This window comes from Dermacentor andersoni, chromosome 8 (assembly GCF_023375885.2).
Source record: "Dermacentor andersoni chromosome 8, qqDerAnde1_hic_scaffold, whole genome shotgun sequence".
Taxonomy (NCBI): domain Eukaryota; kingdom Metazoa; phylum Arthropoda; class Arachnida; order Ixodida; family Ixodidae; genus Dermacentor; species Dermacentor andersoni.
In genome coordinates this window covers 130,699,569-130,720,457 of record NC_092821.1, presented here as the reverse complement: position 1 = coordinate 130,720,457, position 20,889 = coordinate 130,699,569, and the positions used below count along the sequence as shown (strand labels likewise).

The 20,889-nt window shown below is 44.8% G+C and overlaps 1 protein-coding gene across 2 annotated transcripts in view; it reads right to left on the bottom strand.

Annotated features, from left to right (window-relative positions):
• Positions 1 to 648: 648 nt before the first annotated feature.
• The window catches only part of LOC126525667 (uncharacterized), an 83,895-nt gene continuing 63,654 nt past the window's right edge, over positions 649 to 20,889 (bottom strand). The window contains exons 3-5 of one of the 2 annotated variants that reach the window (XM_050173581.3): positions 11,533 to 11,749; positions 2,237 to 2,554; positions 649 to 1,336 (exon numbers count right to left, since the gene is read on the bottom strand). In XM_050173581.3, the coding sequence (XP_050029538.1) occupies positions 2,410 to 2,554; positions 11,533 to 11,749 (362 nt within the window). In that variant the 3' untranslated portion in view covers positions 649 to 1,336; positions 2,237 to 2,409. The remainder of the gene's footprint in view (positions 1,337 to 2,236; positions 2,555 to 11,532; positions 11,750 to 20,889) is intronic. The other variant, XM_050173582.3, reaches the window with a different exon arrangement.

The window sequence follows — 20,889 nt, the reverse complement described above, 5'->3', positions numbered from 1 at the left end:
CGGCAAGCTAAAACAGACCTTGGTGTTGGCTTCTGCAGATCGCAAGCTGCGTTTTCCGCGTGACTATCACAACCTACACGATGACAGCAGAAACCAACACCAAGGCCGATAGCTTGCCGTGTACTTCCGGCTGTTGAGATGGTTACAATCAACAAATAAATGAGCGGAGTTCCTTCAGATCACTTTTGGGACCGCTGGTTTTGTGCTACGCGAGTGCGTGATTACGCGGCACTTCCCGTATTTCGTATGTGACGACTAAAACGCTGTAAAAAATAAACGCTTACGACAGAGCGCCATCAAAATGAGTGAATGGGATGTCTTACGACCCTTTCCCCCGAAAGTCACGCTTTTCGAATGAAAATTCTAAAACATTGTTCATTTGAGCTCCCCTAGTTAGCCAAATAAATAGTAAAAAAAATATAGCGAGGAAACAAGACCGATGATTATGCACAGCATTTTCACAGCTTGGCTAACGTCAGCTGGCACATCCTGTAGAATCTTTCGGGTCACGACGTAATGGCGCCTACGCATGACGTCACCGGCAGTAGGGGAGGTCGGTGCTAACCACAGCATGCGATCGCAACTTCCTTCACTTTAGTGGGCCCAGATGTTTGCGTCGAAGAGATGTACTCTTGAAAATCTTGCCAGTTTTTCACGGAAAATCAACAAGTTTATTTTATTTTCTGTTCACTGTCGAAACAATATTCGCGACAGCTTCCGTATTTGTATCATACACACTTCCGTATCATACACACTGCAATTCTTCATTCAATATGTCTGAACCATATATAGGAGGCGTCCTTTCTAGTCCACCTAGATTTGGAGGCAAACAAGCTCACAAAATGCAGATATTTTTAAAGCAAGACACTTCAAATTTCGGAGATTCCTTGAGTGCGAACAGATGAAAGCGAACGCACTGAATAAAGGAAACTGCGAAAAAAAATGTAACAGGAAAACAGCAGTCGTGGTACTGGTTACTACATCAAATACTATGCTGAATACTTTCGGCACCAATGTCGGCGCTCTATGCCCGGCGTCGATAACAATCACGAAAAGGTCCCATCTCACAAGCGTTGAGATCGACGGCGACCGAAGGACCACTTCACCAAGAGTCAGTCGGTGTGGGATCACTCGCCGGATCACTTCTTGGAGGATTCACTTTCTGGAGCATGGCCAATGCGTCACGTCTCCCACAATTGTGGTCCTCTGCGGCTGACCAGCAGGTGGCTTTGCATGTCCTTAAAGCACTTCTCTTTCGCCGGTAAATGACCGTTCAAGACTCCTGGAGCGACGTTGTCCACAGTGCACAAGCTAATGCTGTTCGGCCGACACTTACCTGTAAATAAAATATATTCGATAAATAATTTTGAAATACATTTTTTTCTCTCATAAGCTGAAGGAATGGTACTCTATTTCGGAAGGGGAGGTTCACACTGAAGGAGCATTTAATGGCCCACCCCTTGTCAGCATACCTTTCCTAAAAGAAAAGTTGGCGGTCTGTCGCTCCGCCTATCTTTTGTCGTCTTTCTTGCCGCGCATTGCACACTATGTTTAATTGATTCATTTGAATACCTCAAGTGATGGCGGTGCTTTACATGAGGGGTGGCCGAGAACACAAATTAGCAGAGACTTACTGCAGCAAGCGCAGAAATAGGTAATAAGAACAGCAAGATCACAAAAAAACCATATATTGGCTTCGCGAATGCAACGATTAAAAGTACAAAAATCTAAAATATGAAAATATAAAATATAAAAATTCGCAACTGGAATTTAATGTGTACAGGGAGGGCAGGTAGCAAATTAACAAATATAAATCTTGTTAAATAAAAAGACACAAAGCTCCATAAACACAAGTAAAGCATCGACAACATAATGGTAAAAACTGCTACACATACAACGAGCATATGACAGAATCTGGCGATAAGGGATTCGATGTGCTAAGCACGAGGTCGCGGGATCAAATCCCGCCCGCGGCGGCCGCATTTCGACAATGGCGAAATGCTAAAACGCCCGTGCACTGTGCATTGCGTGCACAGGTGGTCTAAATTAATCCGGCGTCCTCCCTTACGGCGTGCCTCATGATCACATGGTGGTTTTGGCACACATAGTCCAAGCATCTAATTTTCAGTGACTCAGTGGAAGACTTAAGACTCGCAGGATCGGCACGAACAATGGCGCTAACATTGCTACTTCTTTACATGAGCATCGAAATGCAATTGAAAGCATCTCGTTTAACCTGAAGTTGCCTTTGTTATCTCCTTTCACTCACCCACGTCGCTGATGTCGTCATCTTCTTTCATCCGGCCGACGCGAGTCGCTTCAGTAGCGCGTGACGTCAGCAGCGCAGCAGCAGCGCCGCCCAGCGCCGCCCTGGGCGGCATCGAGGTGAGCGGCGCCCGGCCACAGCAGTCACAAGAGCCGCTCGAGCTCCTGCGAGTTGGAGCCCGACTCGACGTCGTCCAAGTCGGTGTCTTCCTCCGAGGACTCTTCGTCTTCCTCGTCGTCCAGGTCGTCTTCTTCGTCGTCGCATCCCCACCAGCTACGGTGCTGCTGCCTGCATGGGCGCAACAGAAAGCAAGTAGTTAAGGAAGAGCTTACTTGCTGAAGTTCATTTTCTTGTTGGGGGGGGGGGGGAGGGGGGGGGCTGCTGCTTGCATGGGTACAACAGAAAGGAAGTTAGGTGAGAGCTTATTTGCTAAAGTTCATATTATTGGGGGGGAGGGGGGAGGAAGTTAAGAGAAAGCTTATTCGCTGAAGTTAATTTTCTCATGGGGGAGGGGGGGGGGGGGGCTCCCCGGTCTGACACTGTTGCGGGGATGCTTGCTCAGCCGTTCAAGAACTTCTCATTGTTCCGAGGCAGTTTTATTGTTAGATATATTTTTGTACTTTATGTCATTTTCAATTCCTTGGATCATTCTGCGAGTATTTAAGTCGTTGTCTTGTTAGTACTAAATGTATTCTTCTAATTACATCCGAATCCTGTCCAATCTCCCGCAGTGGGTGCGATCTATCAGCAGAGGGAAACTCCGATTTACCTGTTGAACGAGTACATGTCAAATGCAGAAATGCTCTTATTAAACGGCCCGTTAAGTGATTCTAGAGAGATTTGGTGTAATGAATAGAGACACTCACATTTTACCGACAGCTAAAGGTAATATAATTTGTTAGAGAACAAAGTAATATATAATATTGCCAAGACTTGCTAATTAAAAAAGTTAATGCCTTAAGTTTAAAAATCTGTAACTCGATGTAGATAAGAAAAAGATATCCCAGTTGTTTAAACTACATTTTAAGAGCATCTAAAGCGAACAAATTTGACATGTAAGTTTTCAGCTTTTGCAGAACTTTCACAATGCTTGCAAAAGTCTACTCACGAGAGGTATTGTTACAAAGGTATCGAAAAAGTACTGCTCACAAATAAGCCGTTTACTTCAGCCGTATATTGCAATATAATATGTTAATTCTGTCTCAATAAGTGTACTTTAAAAGTTCGAAAATTTTTTTTGCTGAGTAACACAACCGCGACCTTGATGGGTCCATTTTCTTGAATTTTCCAGTATTCAATAAATTTGCAAAAGAAAATAATTGCCTGATTAAAAATACGCGTGCTTCCTAAAGTCGGTAAACTTTGACATCTTTTTTTAAATGCAGCAAGCGTCACCAAATTCGGTGCAGTGAAACACGTGAGAAGAACAATTTCGCGGGTCCCCATGCATTTACATAGCTGTTCTGTCTTTTGGGGCAAAAACTGCATACAAAGGCTACTGTATAAATAGAAGTTCCGTGTAATCATATAGCAGCTTTTGAGGTTAACTAAACAATGTTGCTAGATTTCCTTTCTATTTCTTTCTGCTTAGCACAGGTAGTAGTAGTATAATCGTCGCTGCAGTGAGCCGGTAAATGCAGATGACAATTCAACGCTTCTCCACGCACACCCGCACAAAAGAACACAAAAATGCAGTCGTACCAATGAAGGAGTAACCGCACGGTAGCAGCCACTAACGTGCACAAAAGGTATTTATTTCTTTTTATAAAGTTACTACATCCAGATCTTTGTCTACTGTAAAACGACGTCACCCAGATCTATTTTCAAGGCCATTGGTTATATCATACTCAACGCCGCAGTTTTCAAAAGGGCAAATGTGTATCGCCCGCTGTGGAACTATGGACCAAGGACATTCCAAGACCAGTATCGACCTAAGGGGCAGGTTACGTCCTCCGGGCTCATGTAAAAGGGCCGCTCCCCAGGTTTGGGCATTGCAAACAGACAAGGGTGGCACGTAGATAATTCAGAAGGGTTTGGATGCGAGCTAGTTGGTACGGATCATTCATACTTAAAGCAGCGCCAAAAAAAGACGGACAAGGGAGGACACAGGACGAGCGCTGATGACACAGGAGGACACAGGATCAGCGCTCGTCCTGTGTCCTACCTTGTCCGTGTTATTTTGGCGCTGTTTTAAATATGAATGATGCGTAGATAATGCCATGACAATCGTGTTTCCAACGTGCCAAAAGACTCCACGACTCAAAAACAAGTTTACCTACAATATCGTTGAGAAATATATTTTAAAAGAAGCCAAACGCTCTTCCTCTTGAGGGAGCATCGTTTCTATTAGAGAATGAAGGAAACACATGAAAACGCTGTCTGACGCACTGCCTGCAGCGTCACCGATTATAGCCCGGGATTTCGGTAAATCCTCCGAAGCTCCCAATAGCACGCTCTGGAAGTGCGCCACGTCGCAAGAATGAAAAAAAAATGAAAAGAAAGAATGAAAATAAAGAAAAGAACGAAGGAAATGTTGGCGGAGCTTCTGACGTAAAAGCTTGGCGCGTACCCTCGACCCCGGTACAACTTGAGATACAAGACAGGGAAGGAATGTCGCTTCCGGACACTATCCTCCGTTTCATAGTAGCACGGAACACTATGAAAACTAGAGAGACTTCGCTCACTCTTCGCATCCGCGACCAAAAAAGTAGTGCGTTGCGCGTGAGAGAAATATATAAGTGCCCGTCATTTCAACTAGTGTTAAATCAAGTCGCGTACTTCTGTGTCGCAAAATGTGACGCATTTAGTTCATGAAAGGCGTCGAAGATGTAAACCGATTTGCCACCAAACGAGTAGAATAACAAGTTTCTGCGACCCGCGATCCCAACGCATCGCTTACGCTCGCGACCACAACACAGTACGTCGATGGCTGGAAGCACAGATAGGAACAACTAATGCGCCTATGTGATTTGACGTAAACTTGGGTGCACGAGTTGCCGTTGTACCGTATGCAGTAGCTATTTCTTAGAAAACGCGGCACATGAAGAACTGCTCTGCGGAACGCGCTGAGTGAGACATCTCTTGCCGAACTACTTGCGTAGCTTCCGCAGCGTTGCCAGCTATGTATTGTCATGGAGTAGAATCGAGGCAAATGGAAGGAGTGCCTACGTTGGCAGTGAACATTGCCTCTCGGGAGCATGGTTGCCACGCGTTGCAACCATGCAAATTCTCCCCTATCTCTTATAATTATCAATAAATTTCAAGGATGCATGTGGTGTGGCAGCGATGGCGTAGAGGTAGAACACCCGCCTCGCGTGCAAGAGGTCCGTGGTTCGAATCCCGGTGCCGCGCAATTTTCCACCGGATTAAAAAAAAAAAAAAGAAAAAAAAAATCCGCGTGTTGATAAAATTGCATAAACAGGCCTGGAATGTGGCCTGATGCCGGTGACCAGAACCGGTAACACACTCCCTCACCAGAGCAGGATTGGCCACCCTGGTGCAGTACTTGGCCACAACCTCCTATATGAACACAACAATCAAACCCCGGCCCTCAGTCCCCAGCAGCTGCGAAGCAACTGACCACGGCGGCGGTCAGACCTGCGACGCTGCAGAGGGTGCTAAGAATCCCTGGCTCCGGACAGGCCGCCATTGGAATATGAACCTGGCAACGTTTAACGCAAGAACATTATCTAGTGAGGCGAGTCTAGCAGTGCTATTGGAAGAATTAGAGGGCAGTAAATGGGATATAATAGGGCTCAGTGAAGTTAGGAGGCCAAAAGAAGCATATACAGTGTTAAGGAGCGGGCACGTCCTGTGCTACCGGGGCTTAGCGGAGAGACGAGAACTAGGAGTCGGATTCCTGATTAATAAGAATATAGCTGGTAACATACAGGAATTCTATAGCATTAACGAGAGGGTGGCATGTCTTGTTGTGAAACTTAATAAGAGGTACAAAATGAAGGTTGTACAGGTCTACGCCCCTACATCCAGTCATGATGACCAGGAAGTCGAAAGCTTCTACGAAGACGTGGAATCGGCGATGGGTAGAGTGAAAACAAAATACACTATACTGATGGGCGATTTCAATGCCAAGGTAGGCAAGAAGCATGCTGGAGACAAGGCAGTGGGGGAATATGGCATAGGCACTAGGAATAGCAGGGGGGAGGTATTAGTAGAGTTTGCAGAACAGAATAATATGAGGATAATGAATACCTTCTTCCGCAAGCGGAATAACCGAAAGTGGACATGGAGGAGCCCGAACGGCGAGACTAGAAATGAAATAGATTTCATACTCTGCGCTAACCCTGGCATCATACAAGATGTGGACGTGCTCGGTAAGGTGCGCTGCAGTGACCACAGGATGGTAAGAACTCGAATTAGCCTAGACCTGAGGAGGGAACGGAGGAAACTGGTACATAAGAAGCCGATCAATGAGTTAGCGCTAAGAGGGAAAATAGAGGAATTCCAGATCAAGCTACAGAACAGGTATTCGGCTTTAAGCAACGAAGAGGATCTTAGTGTTGAAGCAATGAACGACAATCTTGTGGGCATCATTAAGGAGTGTGCAATAGAAGTCGGTGGTAACTCCGTTAGACAGGATACCAGTAAGCTATCGCAGGAGACGAAAGATCTGATCAAGAAACGCCAATGTATGAAAGCCTCTAACCCTACAGCTAGAATAGAACTGGCAGAACTTTCGAAGTTAATCAACAAGCGTAAGACAGCTGACATAAGGAAGCATAACATGGATAGAATTGAACAAGCTCTCAGGAACGGAGGAAGCCTAAAAGCAGTGAAGAAGAAACTAGGAATTGGCAAGAATCAGATTTATGCGCTAAGAGACAAAGCCGGCAATATCATTACTAATATGGATGAGATAGTTCAAGTGGCTGAGGAGTTCTATAGAGATTTATACAGTACGAGTGGCACCCACGATGATAATGGAAGAGAGAATAATCTAGAGGAATTCGATATCCCAGAAGTAACGCCGGAAGAAGTAAAGAAAGCCTTGGGAGCTATGCAAAGGGGGAAGGCAGCTGGGGAGGATCAGGTAACAGCAGATTTGCTGAAGGATGGTGGGCAGATTGTTCTAGAAAAACTGGCCAGCCTCTATACGCAATGCCTCAAGACCTCGAGCGTACCGGAATCTTGGAAGAACGCTAACATAATCCTAATCCATAAGAAAGGCGACGCCAAAGACTTGAAAAATTATAGACCGATCAGCTTACTGTCCGTTGCCTACAAAGTATTTACTAAGGTAATTGCAAATAGAATCCGGAACACCTTAGACTTCCGTCAACCAAAGGACCAGGCAGGATTCCGTAAAGGCTACTCAACAATAGATCATATTCACACTATCAATCAGGTGATAGAGAAATGTGCGGAATATAACCAACCATTATATATAGCTTTCATTGATTACGAGAAAGCGTTTGATTCAGTCGAAACCTCAGCAGTCATGGAGGCATTGCGGAATCAGGGTGTAGACGAGCCGTATGTAAAAATACTGAAAGATATCTATAGCGGCTCCACAGCCACTGTACTGCTCCATAAAGAAAGCAACAAAATCCCAATAAAGAAAGGCGTCAGGCAGGGAGATACGATCTCTCCAATGCTATTCACAGCGTGTTTACAGGAGGTATTCAGAGACCTGGATTGGGAAGAATTGGGGATAAGAGTAAATGGAGAATACCTTAGTAACTTGCGCTTCGCTGATGATATTGCCTTGCTTAGTAACTCAGGGGACCAACTGCAATGCATGCTCACTGATCTGGAGAGGCAGAGCAGAAGGGTGGGACTAAAAATGAATCTGCAGAAAACTAAAGTAATGTTTAACAGTCTCGGAAGGGAACAGCAGTTTACGATAGGTAGCGAGGCACTGGAAGTGGTAAAAGAATACATCTACTTAGGACAGGTAGTGACTGCTGATCCAGATCATGAGAGTGAAATAATCAGAAGAATAAGAATGGGCTGGGGTGCGTTTGGCAGGCATTCGCAGATCATGAACAGCAGGTTGCCATTATCCCTCAAGAGAAAAGTGTATAACAGCTGTGTCTTACCAGTACTCACGTACGGGGCAGAAACCTGGAGGCTTACGAAAAGGGTTCTACTTAAATTGAGGACGACGCAACGAGCTATGGAAAGAAAAATGATAGGTGTAACGTTAAGGGATAAGAAAAGAGCAGATTGGGTGAGGGAACAAACGCGCGTTAATGACATCTTAGTTGAAATCAAGAAAAAGAAATGGGCATGGGCAGGACATGTAATGAGGAGGGAAGATAACCGATGGTCATTAAGGGTTACGGACTGGATTCCGAGGGAAGGGAAGCGTAGCAGGGGGCGACAGAAAGTTAGGTGGGCAGATGAGATTAGGAAGTTTGGAGGGTCAACATGGCCACAATTAGTACATGACCGGGGTAGTTGGAGAAGTATGGGAGAGGCCTTTGCCCTGCAGTGGGCGTAATCAGGCTGATGATGATGATGATGATGCATGTGGTAAAACGCTCCCTGAACGGCGCTTTGAAGCTTCCAGTCAAATATCGGTGGAGCGGTTAGCCTTGGGGGCTCCACAGGAAAACCACAAATGAGGCAGTGCAGTTAGAGAGAGGGAGAGAGAGAGAAAATGATAAATGAAAGGCAGGTAGGTTAATCAGGACTGAGCCGGATTGGCTACCCTACAATGGGGAAGGGGGAAAGGGAAGGGAAACATTAAGAGAAGAAGAGAAAGTCCACTGTGGATATCGCCGACGTAGTAACGGTCCCTGCTCTATATCCACTGACGGCCACTCAGTCCGGCTCACAGACGGTCGCTCAATCCGGTAGTTTTCAAATATCGCAGCAGCGCTTTTGCGGCCTTTTGTAGCAGCAATATGCAAGGTGATGGTCCCAAGATCTTCTTCAAGGTGAACCGTTTTCTATCTAACTGATTTAAAGCTGTGCAGAGGTAATGTTTTTTATTTTCAAGAGATGGGCAGCCAGCAGCACAGTAAATGTTCTACAATCTCCTCGACACCGCAGGCATGTGTCGGGCTTCCTTTGAAGTCAGAGAAACGTGGAGAAAAAACACTTTCAAAGAAAGACTAACGAACCTGACTGAAAAGAAATGACCGGCTAAACTGCACAAATAGCCGTGCCTCAGAAGCGTAGAAGACGGAAAGGAGGAATAGGTCAAGGAGGTTGGCAACAAGTACAGAATAAATGAAAGGGGAAATAGACAACCAGGAGTCATCAAAACAAAATTTGAGAGAAACGGCCGGTAAATTGGATGCAAAGGATGGAAATAAAAAGAACCATGCAGATTTACAAAAACGACAAGAAAGAAATGAGGAGGAAAAATCTGCATAATAAGGCAAAGAGCCGTGCCTTGCTATTTGACGTCAGAGCTGGTAGTCTAAAGACAAAAAAAAACATACAGAAGCAAATATTCGCTACAGTATGATGCATGTGTGTGCGCAGCAGCGAAAATTTGTAGACGACTAAGCACATTCTAATGGAATAGCGAAGGTATGCACCAAGTTAGACCCCTAAAAATTATCCACCTTCCAGAAGTGCTGAGATATCATTCCTATGGAAGCATTCACTGGTCAGCAGTCGAGTTAAACAAGAGACGTTTAGAGTATTGGTAAAAAAAAAGAAGAGAAGGAATTGATAGGAGCGGATCCATTAGAGGCATAGGTAACGGTACATGGTAGATATATAAGTCCGAAGGAGGAGTGCAAATACTAAGGCGACATACAAACTGCTAGACTGACACACACACACACACACACACACACACACACACACACACACACACACACACACACACACACACACACACATATATATATATATATATATATATATGTGTGTGTGTGTAATTAGCAATCATCATCACCATAATCATAACGTATGGCCAACATTTTCCACGGGACTTGGAGAGGGGCGTCAGCATGACGGGCCCTGCCTATTGCAAAACCCAGTGCCACTGGGACCCAGTGCCACTGAGTGCCACCTGGACCCAGTGCCACTGAGTGCCACCTGGACCCAGTGCAGCGCCGGATTATGGGCCCAGTGCCGCGCACTGGATGTTGGGGCGCTGGGCAGGCGCGGCGTACTGGAAGGCGCTGGCTACTCGTGCGAAAAACAGCTCTAGCGCGTTTATACGCGGTGCCTGGACGCCGTATATATTTTTTTGAATACAGAAAACAACAAAGAGCGTGTTAGTGCAATAAAAAAAGAAAAAAAACGTAAAAATAAGACTACTCCGACCAGGATTCGATCGTCCGACCTGCAGATCCGAAGCCCGGCACTTTACCGCTGAGCATAGATAATGCGGATGGGGTGCCTTTTGATCTAATTATGCTTTTGGGCCTCCACTGTACTGGAACCAGCACGCCACAAACACAACCAGCGCAGTTTCCAGTGCGAACCAGCGAACTGCAGCGAGAACCAGCGCCTGTACAGCACAAACCAGTGCGCCCCAGCGTCATGGCAGTGGAACCAGCGTCCCTTCCAGTGTGACCCAGCTCTTATCAAGCATTCTCACTGGTGTCCCAGTGAGTCCCAGCGAGCGCCAGCGTACCCAGTACGACCCAGTGCCAAAAAACGCGCTGGTTTCACACTGGAGGACGCTGGTTTTTGCAATAGGGCTAACACGAATATTTAGGGTAATTCCAGTCCAGTCTTTATAACTACAAAAATAAATTGATTACAAATATTGACCTCTTAATGGCTCAATAATGTGACTGTTTGGACATGTTGGTAAAACGTGACACAAAACTTTTAAGGGCACAACCAGGAGAGGACGGCGAAAAAAGACAAACGAGCGCTATAGTATCTCTCGTGTGTCTTCTTTCACCGTCCTCCAATGGTTGCGCGCCTAAAAGCTTTTTTTTTTTGTCATGTCTTAATATCCCTGCTCTAAATCATGAAAGGACTGGAATAATTGTGGCTGGTAGATTTGCCGGGTATTATAGAGTTGAAGGCCTTGTCTTTCAGGAAAGCACTCGAATTTCCGGCTGTAATAAAGAGCAACTCATCGAACCTCGTTCTTACCAATGTTACCTTCGGTTTGCATTACACACCACGCTAAAGTCACTTGCGACATTGCCTTTAGTTAACAGAGGGTTACGTTTACATTCAGCGCCAGCTCCAATCTTTTTTTTTTTTTTTCTTGTCTTCGCGCGTCGAAACGCTCACGAGCACACTGCGTCTCCGTACATGGAGACACCAGGGCTGCAACGGGTCACTTCGGCGTCAAGGTCAACGTCCCGCATATTGCTCACCTCGAATGCGACTCCTGCTGGTCGTCGTCATCGTCGTCATCGTCCGACCAGTGTTCCATGGAGCCCCGGTGGTTTTCCAGGGCGAGCGGCGACGGGAAGATGGCGTCGCACACGGGGCAGCCAAAGTGGCGCTTGCGTTGTTGATGCTGAGACAGCCGACGGGCCGTGGAGAAGGAGCGTTCGCACACGTTGCATGTCAGGTCCTCGTCATCGTACTCTGCGCAATGCAGAGAGAGAGAGAGAGAGAGTAAGTAAGAGTGAGAAGGGGGCTCCTTAAAAAGATCCCAGCTAGGTTTAGCTGCTAAGTGTGTTACTCTAGACACGTATGATTAAAAAAGAGTGAAATTGTACATTGTGCACGACATGGATGGACAACGTGCTGTTACTTTTGTAGAGGTAAATTATGGAGCAAGAAAAACCTAGAATATGATGCTCCAGCCGCAACAGGGTACACGAAACAGAAAAAAAAAAACGCTCGATCATCTATAAAAGGGGCACCTGGGCTTACATTGAACCTATTCACTGCGTTCATCGTAAGTATGAACTGGAGCTTCATGCGACCAGCGCTTTGCTTATGCAATGTCGCCGACGATTAAGGAAGCCTATTTTATATTGCAGAATGGGGGCATACGCGCACGCCAAGCTTCCTTAACCCTGCATAATAGAAAAGATATCTTACATGCTATGCTGTTCTGATGCCTAAAAAGCGTGACAAAAAAACTAAATAACTAATGCTGGGGTTTTGCGTGCCAAAACCACGATCTGATTACAAGGCCCGCCATAGTCGGAAGACTCCAAGATTATTGTGACAACCTGGCGTTCCGTAACGTACATCTAAATCTCGGTACACGAGCATTTTTGTATTTCATCCCCATCAAAGTGCTGCCAACGCATAAAAATTCTGATTGAATGCATGGGATACTTAACTCCCTCCAGTCAATGAGACCCACTACTGCAGGCTATGTGTCGTCAGTTGTAAATTGCTTGGTAAACCAAATAAATATATATAAATATTCTACCACGTTAGTTAAAACTCAAAGTACATTTCATTCTGCTTATTTTTTTAAACATGCACTCCCTGCGGTCAGAAATAAAGATGAACAATGAGTTGTTCCAATTTCCCCTGATGTCGGACAGTATTAGCAGTTATGGAACATGTGCGGAAGGTTGTAAGGTTGACATGCAGAAATTGGATGTGGCGAACGCGTTGAGCCCTCGCTTGTGCACGCATAATTAGTCTTTTCTGAATAAACGATCAGTTGTCAACGCTCGTATTGTCCTTTTTCGTGGGTCTTCATTGTCTCAATTTTCGTGTGCGCCGTGTTAAGCAAATAAATTCACACCAACTCAAAGTGCTTCAAGTTCACTCATTCACTCATCACTCGTTGACTAGTTCACACACTGACTCACTTTCTTAATCGTACTCTGTGCAATAAAATCCCAACAGAGGAGACACAAGAAGGTAGAGACAGTAAATAAAAAGCGAAAGTCAGAAAGGTTAACCAGACTAACCTTTTAGTTGGCTATTCAAGTTGAAGTTTATTTGCGTTTAATAAAACATAACTACGCGAACACGCAAAAGGGGTTCTCAATATCAGGCGACCATGTCAGGAAACTAAACAATAAAAGCTAATCGCAACAAGCAGAAAAATGTAAATTTATACATGACAATAAAGAAGAGGCTCAAATAGCTAAAAATATTAAATACAGATAGGCGCAAAAAATCAATATTCAAGCAAGGCGTAATAAGCAACAATGCAAATCTGCAATGTTGCCTTATCTACAAAATTAGAAAAGTAAGCAAGACATAGAATGCTGAGATTAGAGTGAGATTAGAGTAGAGTGGATATGTTTAAATTTGTAATTCATTTGATTCTGACATTACAATACATGACATATCATGACTGCCATGGAGCTCGAGCTAAAGGCAATGAAACATGCATAATTGACATGGCTCCTAGCACCATGGTAACACAGAGAACAGCCAGAGAGTAAAATAAATACAGGGATAACAAGGGAAATGTCCAATTATACACGCAGTACTTCATATATTATCAGCACTCAAACAACGTATTTTTAACATGCAAGGAATTAACTACACACTTCAATACTATGGTGCAGTGGACTTGTCAACTGCATCATTTATACAAAATAATGAGCACACAGAAACAGGAGATCACAAACAGTACAGAAAATACAATTCTGATTGCATCCTAAACTTAAGCAAAGATGAAGCTTGTTCTATAGTGCCAATTCACCAGGTGTGTATATTTAAGAAATAAGAACCTGGCCATTTTAATGACTGAGTGCCGTAATTTGTTGTTTCCTGTATCTTCGCAAAATTTCGGCTTCTAAGAGAATATGTAGTTTTGGCGCTGTGAGTAGAAAAGAAAAGTGCTCATGAGGTGCTTTTCACTCTAGGAACGCGAATTCAGAATTTTTTCTTCATAAAAAATAGTACCGCATAATATAGAAGCTTGCTTAAAATATGAAAAAGTGCATTCATACATAGATAAAACATGTAAGAAACAAATACGCCTTTTTTTCATTACATATAAATTTTGCAAACCAGTTTTCCGAGTTGCATGATGATATAATCAGCGCCAAGATTGACACGAAACACGAAAATACGGCAAGGACAGCGCTTGTCCTTGTCGCTGCTTCTTGTGTTCCGTGTCAACAGGTTATGTCATCATGTAATACCAACTAGCCCGGTCTCACAACTTGTTACGAGTTGCGCCCCGCACAGGCGAACAGTAAAGAAGCCGGGAGTGAATCACCGAAAGATATAGCTGACGCGTCAGTTTCAGAAGTAATAATGCAGAATACCTGTTGAACATTCCAAGTGATTGTGCGATATTGCGTTTCAGAATGTTAACGTCATGCGTCCAACGCTTGTTTTCATGAAAAGAAGAAAAAGAACTGCGAGAAAACTTGTGTTCTGAAACTCTCTCCAACCAACAATATTTAAATGTAATTACACTAGCAAAAGAAACTGGCTTATTAATTGGACCAAATACTGTGTACTTTGTGTTATTAAAGTATAAAAATAGTTGTTTAGCAGTCAGACGCACGAAAGGCTATTTAGCTGCCTATTGCCAATTGCCTTCAAAGGTTAAGCGTTGCGTGATGATAAATGTAATGTCTGCGTCCTCAGCGTTTAATTTTACGACAGGCGTTTCAGGGATACTTACAATATCATTCCTGTAAAGTAGGAAAACTGTAGAGTCTAAGATTGAGCCTCGAGCAACCCCATAGTCTATTGATGATAAATGATAGTTTAAAGTTCTCTATATCTACAAACTGAGATCGATGTGAAGAATATATGGCTTCACAAATGCGAGAAAGGCAACTGAAAACGACTACATATTTTTTTTCATTCAGATAGGCACTTGCACAGGCGAATTATAGTCGGCGAATATCTTCAGCTTTTTAATCCCAAATCTGGCGCATGCATGCTGTCATATTTCGACGCCATCAATTTCACAGGACTATTCCGATATGTGATGTTCGTCGAGAGAAGAGTGTTAATGAGAGGTGTACGGACATAAAGGCTCGCTTTATTGTATATAACATTCGCCATTGTCTGCTATATAAACTTTAGAATACAGCCATTTAGTGTGTACACGAATTTCAAAAAAATTCATAGATGGCTATCTTAACAAAAAAAGAAAAACGTTTTCGCACATTTCTGCAATACGTTTTCTTCTTGGTTTCCTTTTTCTTGCTTTGCGGGCTTTCGTCATGATGCAAAATAGGAAGCTCAACCCTTCAAACTCGGATGTTTTCTAGAACACTCTGCAACGTCCTCATTGGATGTATTTTCTTAACTTCAAGACTCAAGAAGTTATTTAATAACGGACCTGACAAGAATGCAAGGAATTCTGTTGTTTGCTCCGTCGAACCGCGAACGCTGAGCTTGTATACCGACATAATCTAGCGCGAAGGCGCAAATGAAAATAAGATACACGTCACAGGCGCTCACAGGCGTATCTGTGTCTCTTTTTTGTAATAGTGTTTTCACGCTACATTTTGTCAGTAAGCACACGCCAGCTATAGCCCAACAACAAGTCCTTCTGCTGACTAAGCTTGTAGTCGGTTCATTCTGCAGCATTGTCCAGCACACCCCTTATAGTTTCACTTAGACACCTGGCGCCGGCAACAAGTGGAAGTTGACGCGGTGACTGTATCCCGGAAACCAGGAAGCAACGTTGTATACTTCCATAAGCAGTTCCTCGCATTTCCATACACATCTATTTAGCAAAATTCGCCTCATGGGCTGTCTCAACGTTCTCACCCATGGGTGAGAAGCGCGCGAAGCCCCAGAGGTGGCACTGCGAACAAACGTCACGGCAACGCCAACTGTGCCGAACTGGGACCGAAATTGTATTAGCGAAGGCGGGTGGCGGCAGCTGCGGACTCGTTTGGGAGTCGGCGTAGTTTGCATACTCCTTTGCGAGCTCGGCGCCAGCCTGTGCCGGCGAAATAATTGCTCTGCGATTCCTCGGTAAGAGAAAGCTGTCGTCTGCTTTGTTTGTTGCCTGGTGCGGCGTTTCGATGAACTTACCCCGCTTAATTGCCTAGCGTTTTCGACTTCGCGCGGTGTGTATGTGTATTTCTCTAGCGAGGGTGTTGGGCGCTGTGCGTGTGTATTTGTGTTTGTCTAGTGCGTGTGCGTTTGTTCGGGTGCGCGTTTATGTGTAGGAGTGGTTCACGTTTGTTTGTCGTGTGCGTGTTTGCGTTGGCGCGCGTTATACTGTTTCTGCACGTTCCTTTGTGCACCCGTGTGTGCGTGTGTGTGCGTGTGTGTGTACGTGCGTGTGCGTGCGTGCGTGCGTGCGTGCGTGCGTGTGTGTGTGTGCGTGTGCGTGTGCGTGTGCGTGTGTGTGTGTGTGTGTGTGTGTGTGTGTGTGTTTGTGTGTGTGTGTGTGTGTGTGTGTGTGTGTGTGTGTGTGTGTGTGTGTGTGTGTGTGTGTGTGTGTGTGCGAGCTGGAGTACGCATGCGCCCTATCAGTATTTTAGGTGTATCAGACCTCGTGCTACGTATTAGAAGGCCGAGGCCGCTGCGCCACCGCTGCGGGTTACGTGGCGGTTCACTGCTGCATACACGGGTTCGGAGCACCATCAGCGTAGGTTGAAACGCGAACAGGAAATAGCTGATAAGAAAGGCTGTTCCTTCCAATCACAAAGACGTTCGACGCAGAGTAGTCCCAAGTGTATTCCGAAGGGGCCGAGTTAAGCAGCTGTTGCAATTGCAGGTGAACCTGCAAATGGGACAACACATCGCAGTAGCATCGGAATTGTTCGCGCTTGAATTTATGCAGACGCAATCTTTCACCTTTCGAGCTTCCTCTTCAATTATTAATCAACGCATAATCAGAGCTCAAGCAAAACCACATGTGGCCGGGAAATAAGCTACAAAGTATCATTCAGTCGTGCTCTCGTATAACTGTGATGTGAACAGTCATTACGAGACCTCTGCCCATGAGCGTCGGCAAAAGGTTTCTTTCCAAGAAAGATTTGCGCGTTTCGCATTTCTCCAGATTCTCCTAAAGTGCTTGCCGCGTAAAGAAACGAACACGGCGAGCAAGAGGCACTCTTTGTATTCACGTGCATTTAAGACTCCTTTTCTTACTTTGTTCTTGCTTTTGTTGTTTTTACTATTTTTCGGAGCACGGACATCCCGTTCGGAACGCGGCGCAAATTGGTTTTTAAGTAAACTTGCGTCGGGCGAAGCTGCCAAGAGAATTAAGTTGAGCGTGAAAAGGCCTCGTCGCCCTCTCCTTCGCCACGTGTGAAACAAGGCCGAGTGCGGGCACCCGTGAAATTGAGTAATCGCGACTTCTTTTAGCCATTCAAAAGCATAGCGCGCCCACGTACACGCATGGACGGCTCATAAAACGAGCAAGCATTTTTTTCTTTCCTTCTTCAGCGCAGTTCTGTGCGTTTCTGTGCAGCCTTCTAGTCTATGCTGTGATTGCGATTATTCTTTATAAAGAAACTGCAGAGCGTGACGTCACAATGCAGCGGTGCTGCCCTCGCATTCCGTGCGGACGAAAGAAGCTTCGTAGATGCGTGCGAATCCGAGCCACCTGTACATCGAATAGAGCGAAGCTGGGTAAGCAGTGTTAGCGAATCGCTAGCGGCCTTTCGTCCGTATTCACGCTCCAGCGTGAATACGGACGTCACCTATTCAGCCGTGTTCTGAAATACCCCTGTGTGTGTGTTTTTTTTTTTTTCGAGCAAGTCAGAGAAGCCGCAGCAGCCCTGTAGTACACTCAGGAGCTCACGATATGGCGGATTTAACAGTATCCGGAACATAACCCAGGGCAGAAAATGCATATTGTAAAAAAACTATTAGTGATGTCCACGACGTGTTTCCGCCTCCTCAATCGCTTCCGGCGCATTCGGTGCACAAGAGAATAGCCTTCGAGATTGGTTCGCGTTGCTACGAGGGAGCCGTAGCCGAAGGCACAATTCAGACACCACCCGTTGCCAGGACAGCCGCATAGACCTTAACAAGAGATAAAGCATGCCGAGGGACAGAAAAACAACAAGAACAAACTGCGGTTCGGTAAGCTTCCAGGAAATTCAAACTCACTGCACGATCGTATCGCCCACAGCATCCCTATATGCATGCATGATTCACTTCTCCCTCAATTTCCGTATCTACGCAGTTAGCGCTGCCGCTATTTTAATACCCGTTTTCAGAGACAAAATATTCCTTGTGATCGTGTTATACGCCTGTGGCGTTATATTTTGCCACCTCCTCTGCCGATCGCGCTACCCTTAAAGGAGTACTGAAATGACAATTTGAACTGGTCATCTCATTTTTGTTGTTGTTAAGGTTCAAATCATTTAAACTCTAGAAAAGAAAAACTAAGATGCGTCATAGTGCTCTTAAGAATTTACCACAATATTTCTGTCTACGGTCCCCGTTACAAATTTGGTACCCAGGGCATGGGTGCACCGTGTCGTCATGAATCATGAGCATGACTCGCGATATACTCGCTCACTTTGCTCCTGCAATGGCTACGGCTGCCCCACATGCGCACATTTATTTTTTATAAACAACATCAGCACAGCTCAGCTATTGCCATTGCTGCACAAGGGTGTTTACACTGGGTCGTGACATAAGTGCAGCGTCATGTCGCCAGCTCTAGAGTTTCTAGACCCAACTTTAGGGTCAAGCGGAAGTAACTGACAAGGCATTTGATTTATTTATCTTTTTGTTTATTAGGTTCATTATGTTATTTGTATTTCTTTTTTGTTGCCGTTGTACACATAGAGAGACGAAGTAGCCGAGGTACTCTACACATCAATTTCTCAAGAGCTGCCCGCACGTAATAGAACACAACACCTTACGAGTGCTTCATAATTTTTACATTCCCTAAACATTATTCTTTTACGTCCAATGAGACTGTGACATAGTCTCTACAACTTGAAAAATACACGTCATCCCTTCGGTAAATTACAACAAAGGTATATATACCAACGCGGTCAAGAATGCCAACCATGCTTCACGGGAGGTTCCACAAGTTTACATCGCGCTTCCCCTATTGCATCCGTCTTACATTTTCTACCGTCGAGCTTACAATGCAATGCAGCCAACATTCCTAACAATGAAATTATTCTGCCAGTATAAGGTTCTTGTCGGAAATAGGAGACCAGGGAATCAGTGAGGTCGGTATCTTCAACTTTTTTGCCCCTCTTACATTTACAATTTCAAAACTTCCCGCCCTATGGGATCAACGCATTATGTTTTATTCAAGTTGTGGGTCGGGGACGCAGCTCGGCATTAAGTTTCCATTGACGGTCGCAGGTGGAAGGCTGCATCCAAGTAGGCAGTGTAGGAGAAAAAAAAGAAGAGAAGAAGAAATGTTGGAACGGTGTAACAAAAATGGCGACGCGCACTATTCCAAGTGCAACACCAGTGTGCGGGGCATCGAATGCATTACAACACCCCCGGTAAGCCGAATCCACTCGCCCGAATCTTTTCAGAATCCTCTGAAGCGGTTGTACGGCGAACGAAGTTGAAAAGAATGCGGACAGACGAAAAGTACAGGGAAATTGCCTTCTGCCAGTCAGAGCCAATCCTTCATTCCGCTTGTCGACGCGGAAAAAGTTTCCTTCTGCTCGCCAAAGAGGGTTGTCTTTCTTTCTTTGTTATTTTATTCATTTCGCTTTTCCTTCAGCCTCTCTTTGGTTGCTTTCTTTTTCTTTATTCCTTCTGTCCTTTTTTCACGTTGATTCCTCTCTTCTTCGATGTTTTCTTATTTGCTTTTATTCAAGTTCCGTTTGCTATTCTCTTCCTTGATCCACTTACTGATTTATTCATTCCATCTCTCTGTCTTTATTCCCTTTATTCTTCCTATCTTTCGATATTCTTCCTTTGTTCTTTCTTTATTTCTCTCACTTACTTTATATTCCTTATTCATTTATTTGGTCATTCTGTCTTTCCTTGCTTCATTCATTTTTTGCTTCTTCCGTACCTTCTTTTTCTTCTGATTGGCTTCTTTCTTTCTCAATTCTTTTTTTCAGCCCTCTTGCAAAAACCTAATGGAAACATTCGTTATAGATAAGATATACCCATTGCGCAAATTGCCGCAACAGACATTATCCGAAAACAAACGAGTATTGCTATTTTTTGTCTATGTTACTTTTCTGTTTAGGGGTCCTGGACCTTCGTTTAAAGCAAAAAGTAGAAGACGAAAATAGCATGTCTGTAAGCCTTCAGAGGCGTATTTCAATGGAACTTTACGGTGACTAAATTGGTTATATATGACTAATATACATATATACTACTGAAGCAATTCTGTCAAAAGTGCGGGATTTGTAGCTGTATAATTTTCGTATTAGCAGCAATTAGGTACCACCTAAGCAAACGATGCGTGCTTCTGATGGCCGGTGGCGGTGGCGTAAGCCCCAGAAGGCGTGGGCGACGACTAATCTCGGAGGACTTGCCGAGGTTCCGCGCTGTCTTAGCCGTGCGTCGCTTACGGTGAGCAGTAATGGCGCCGTATCTTTTTTTTTTTTTTTCGGTATGTAATGTCGACCTGTGATACCAGATGTGCATTGCCGCAGAGACACGGGTTTATTAACCTGCAGTGGTGGTGAGCAACGTTTCGTTGCTTTTTTTTTTTTTTTCCTCGCCGTATGGCAACAGCGTAGCGTCAAGGGTGGACGGATACAGACCACACAGTAACGGGCTTTAAAGTGCGGTAGCAGTAAGAGTAGAAAGGAAGAGTGTAAGTGCAAGCAAGGCTGCGTTGGGGAAACGGAGGGGGGACACATATCTTAAACATGTGAGGCATGGCGCCGGGAAACAAAATCAACACAAAACACAAAACGAACACG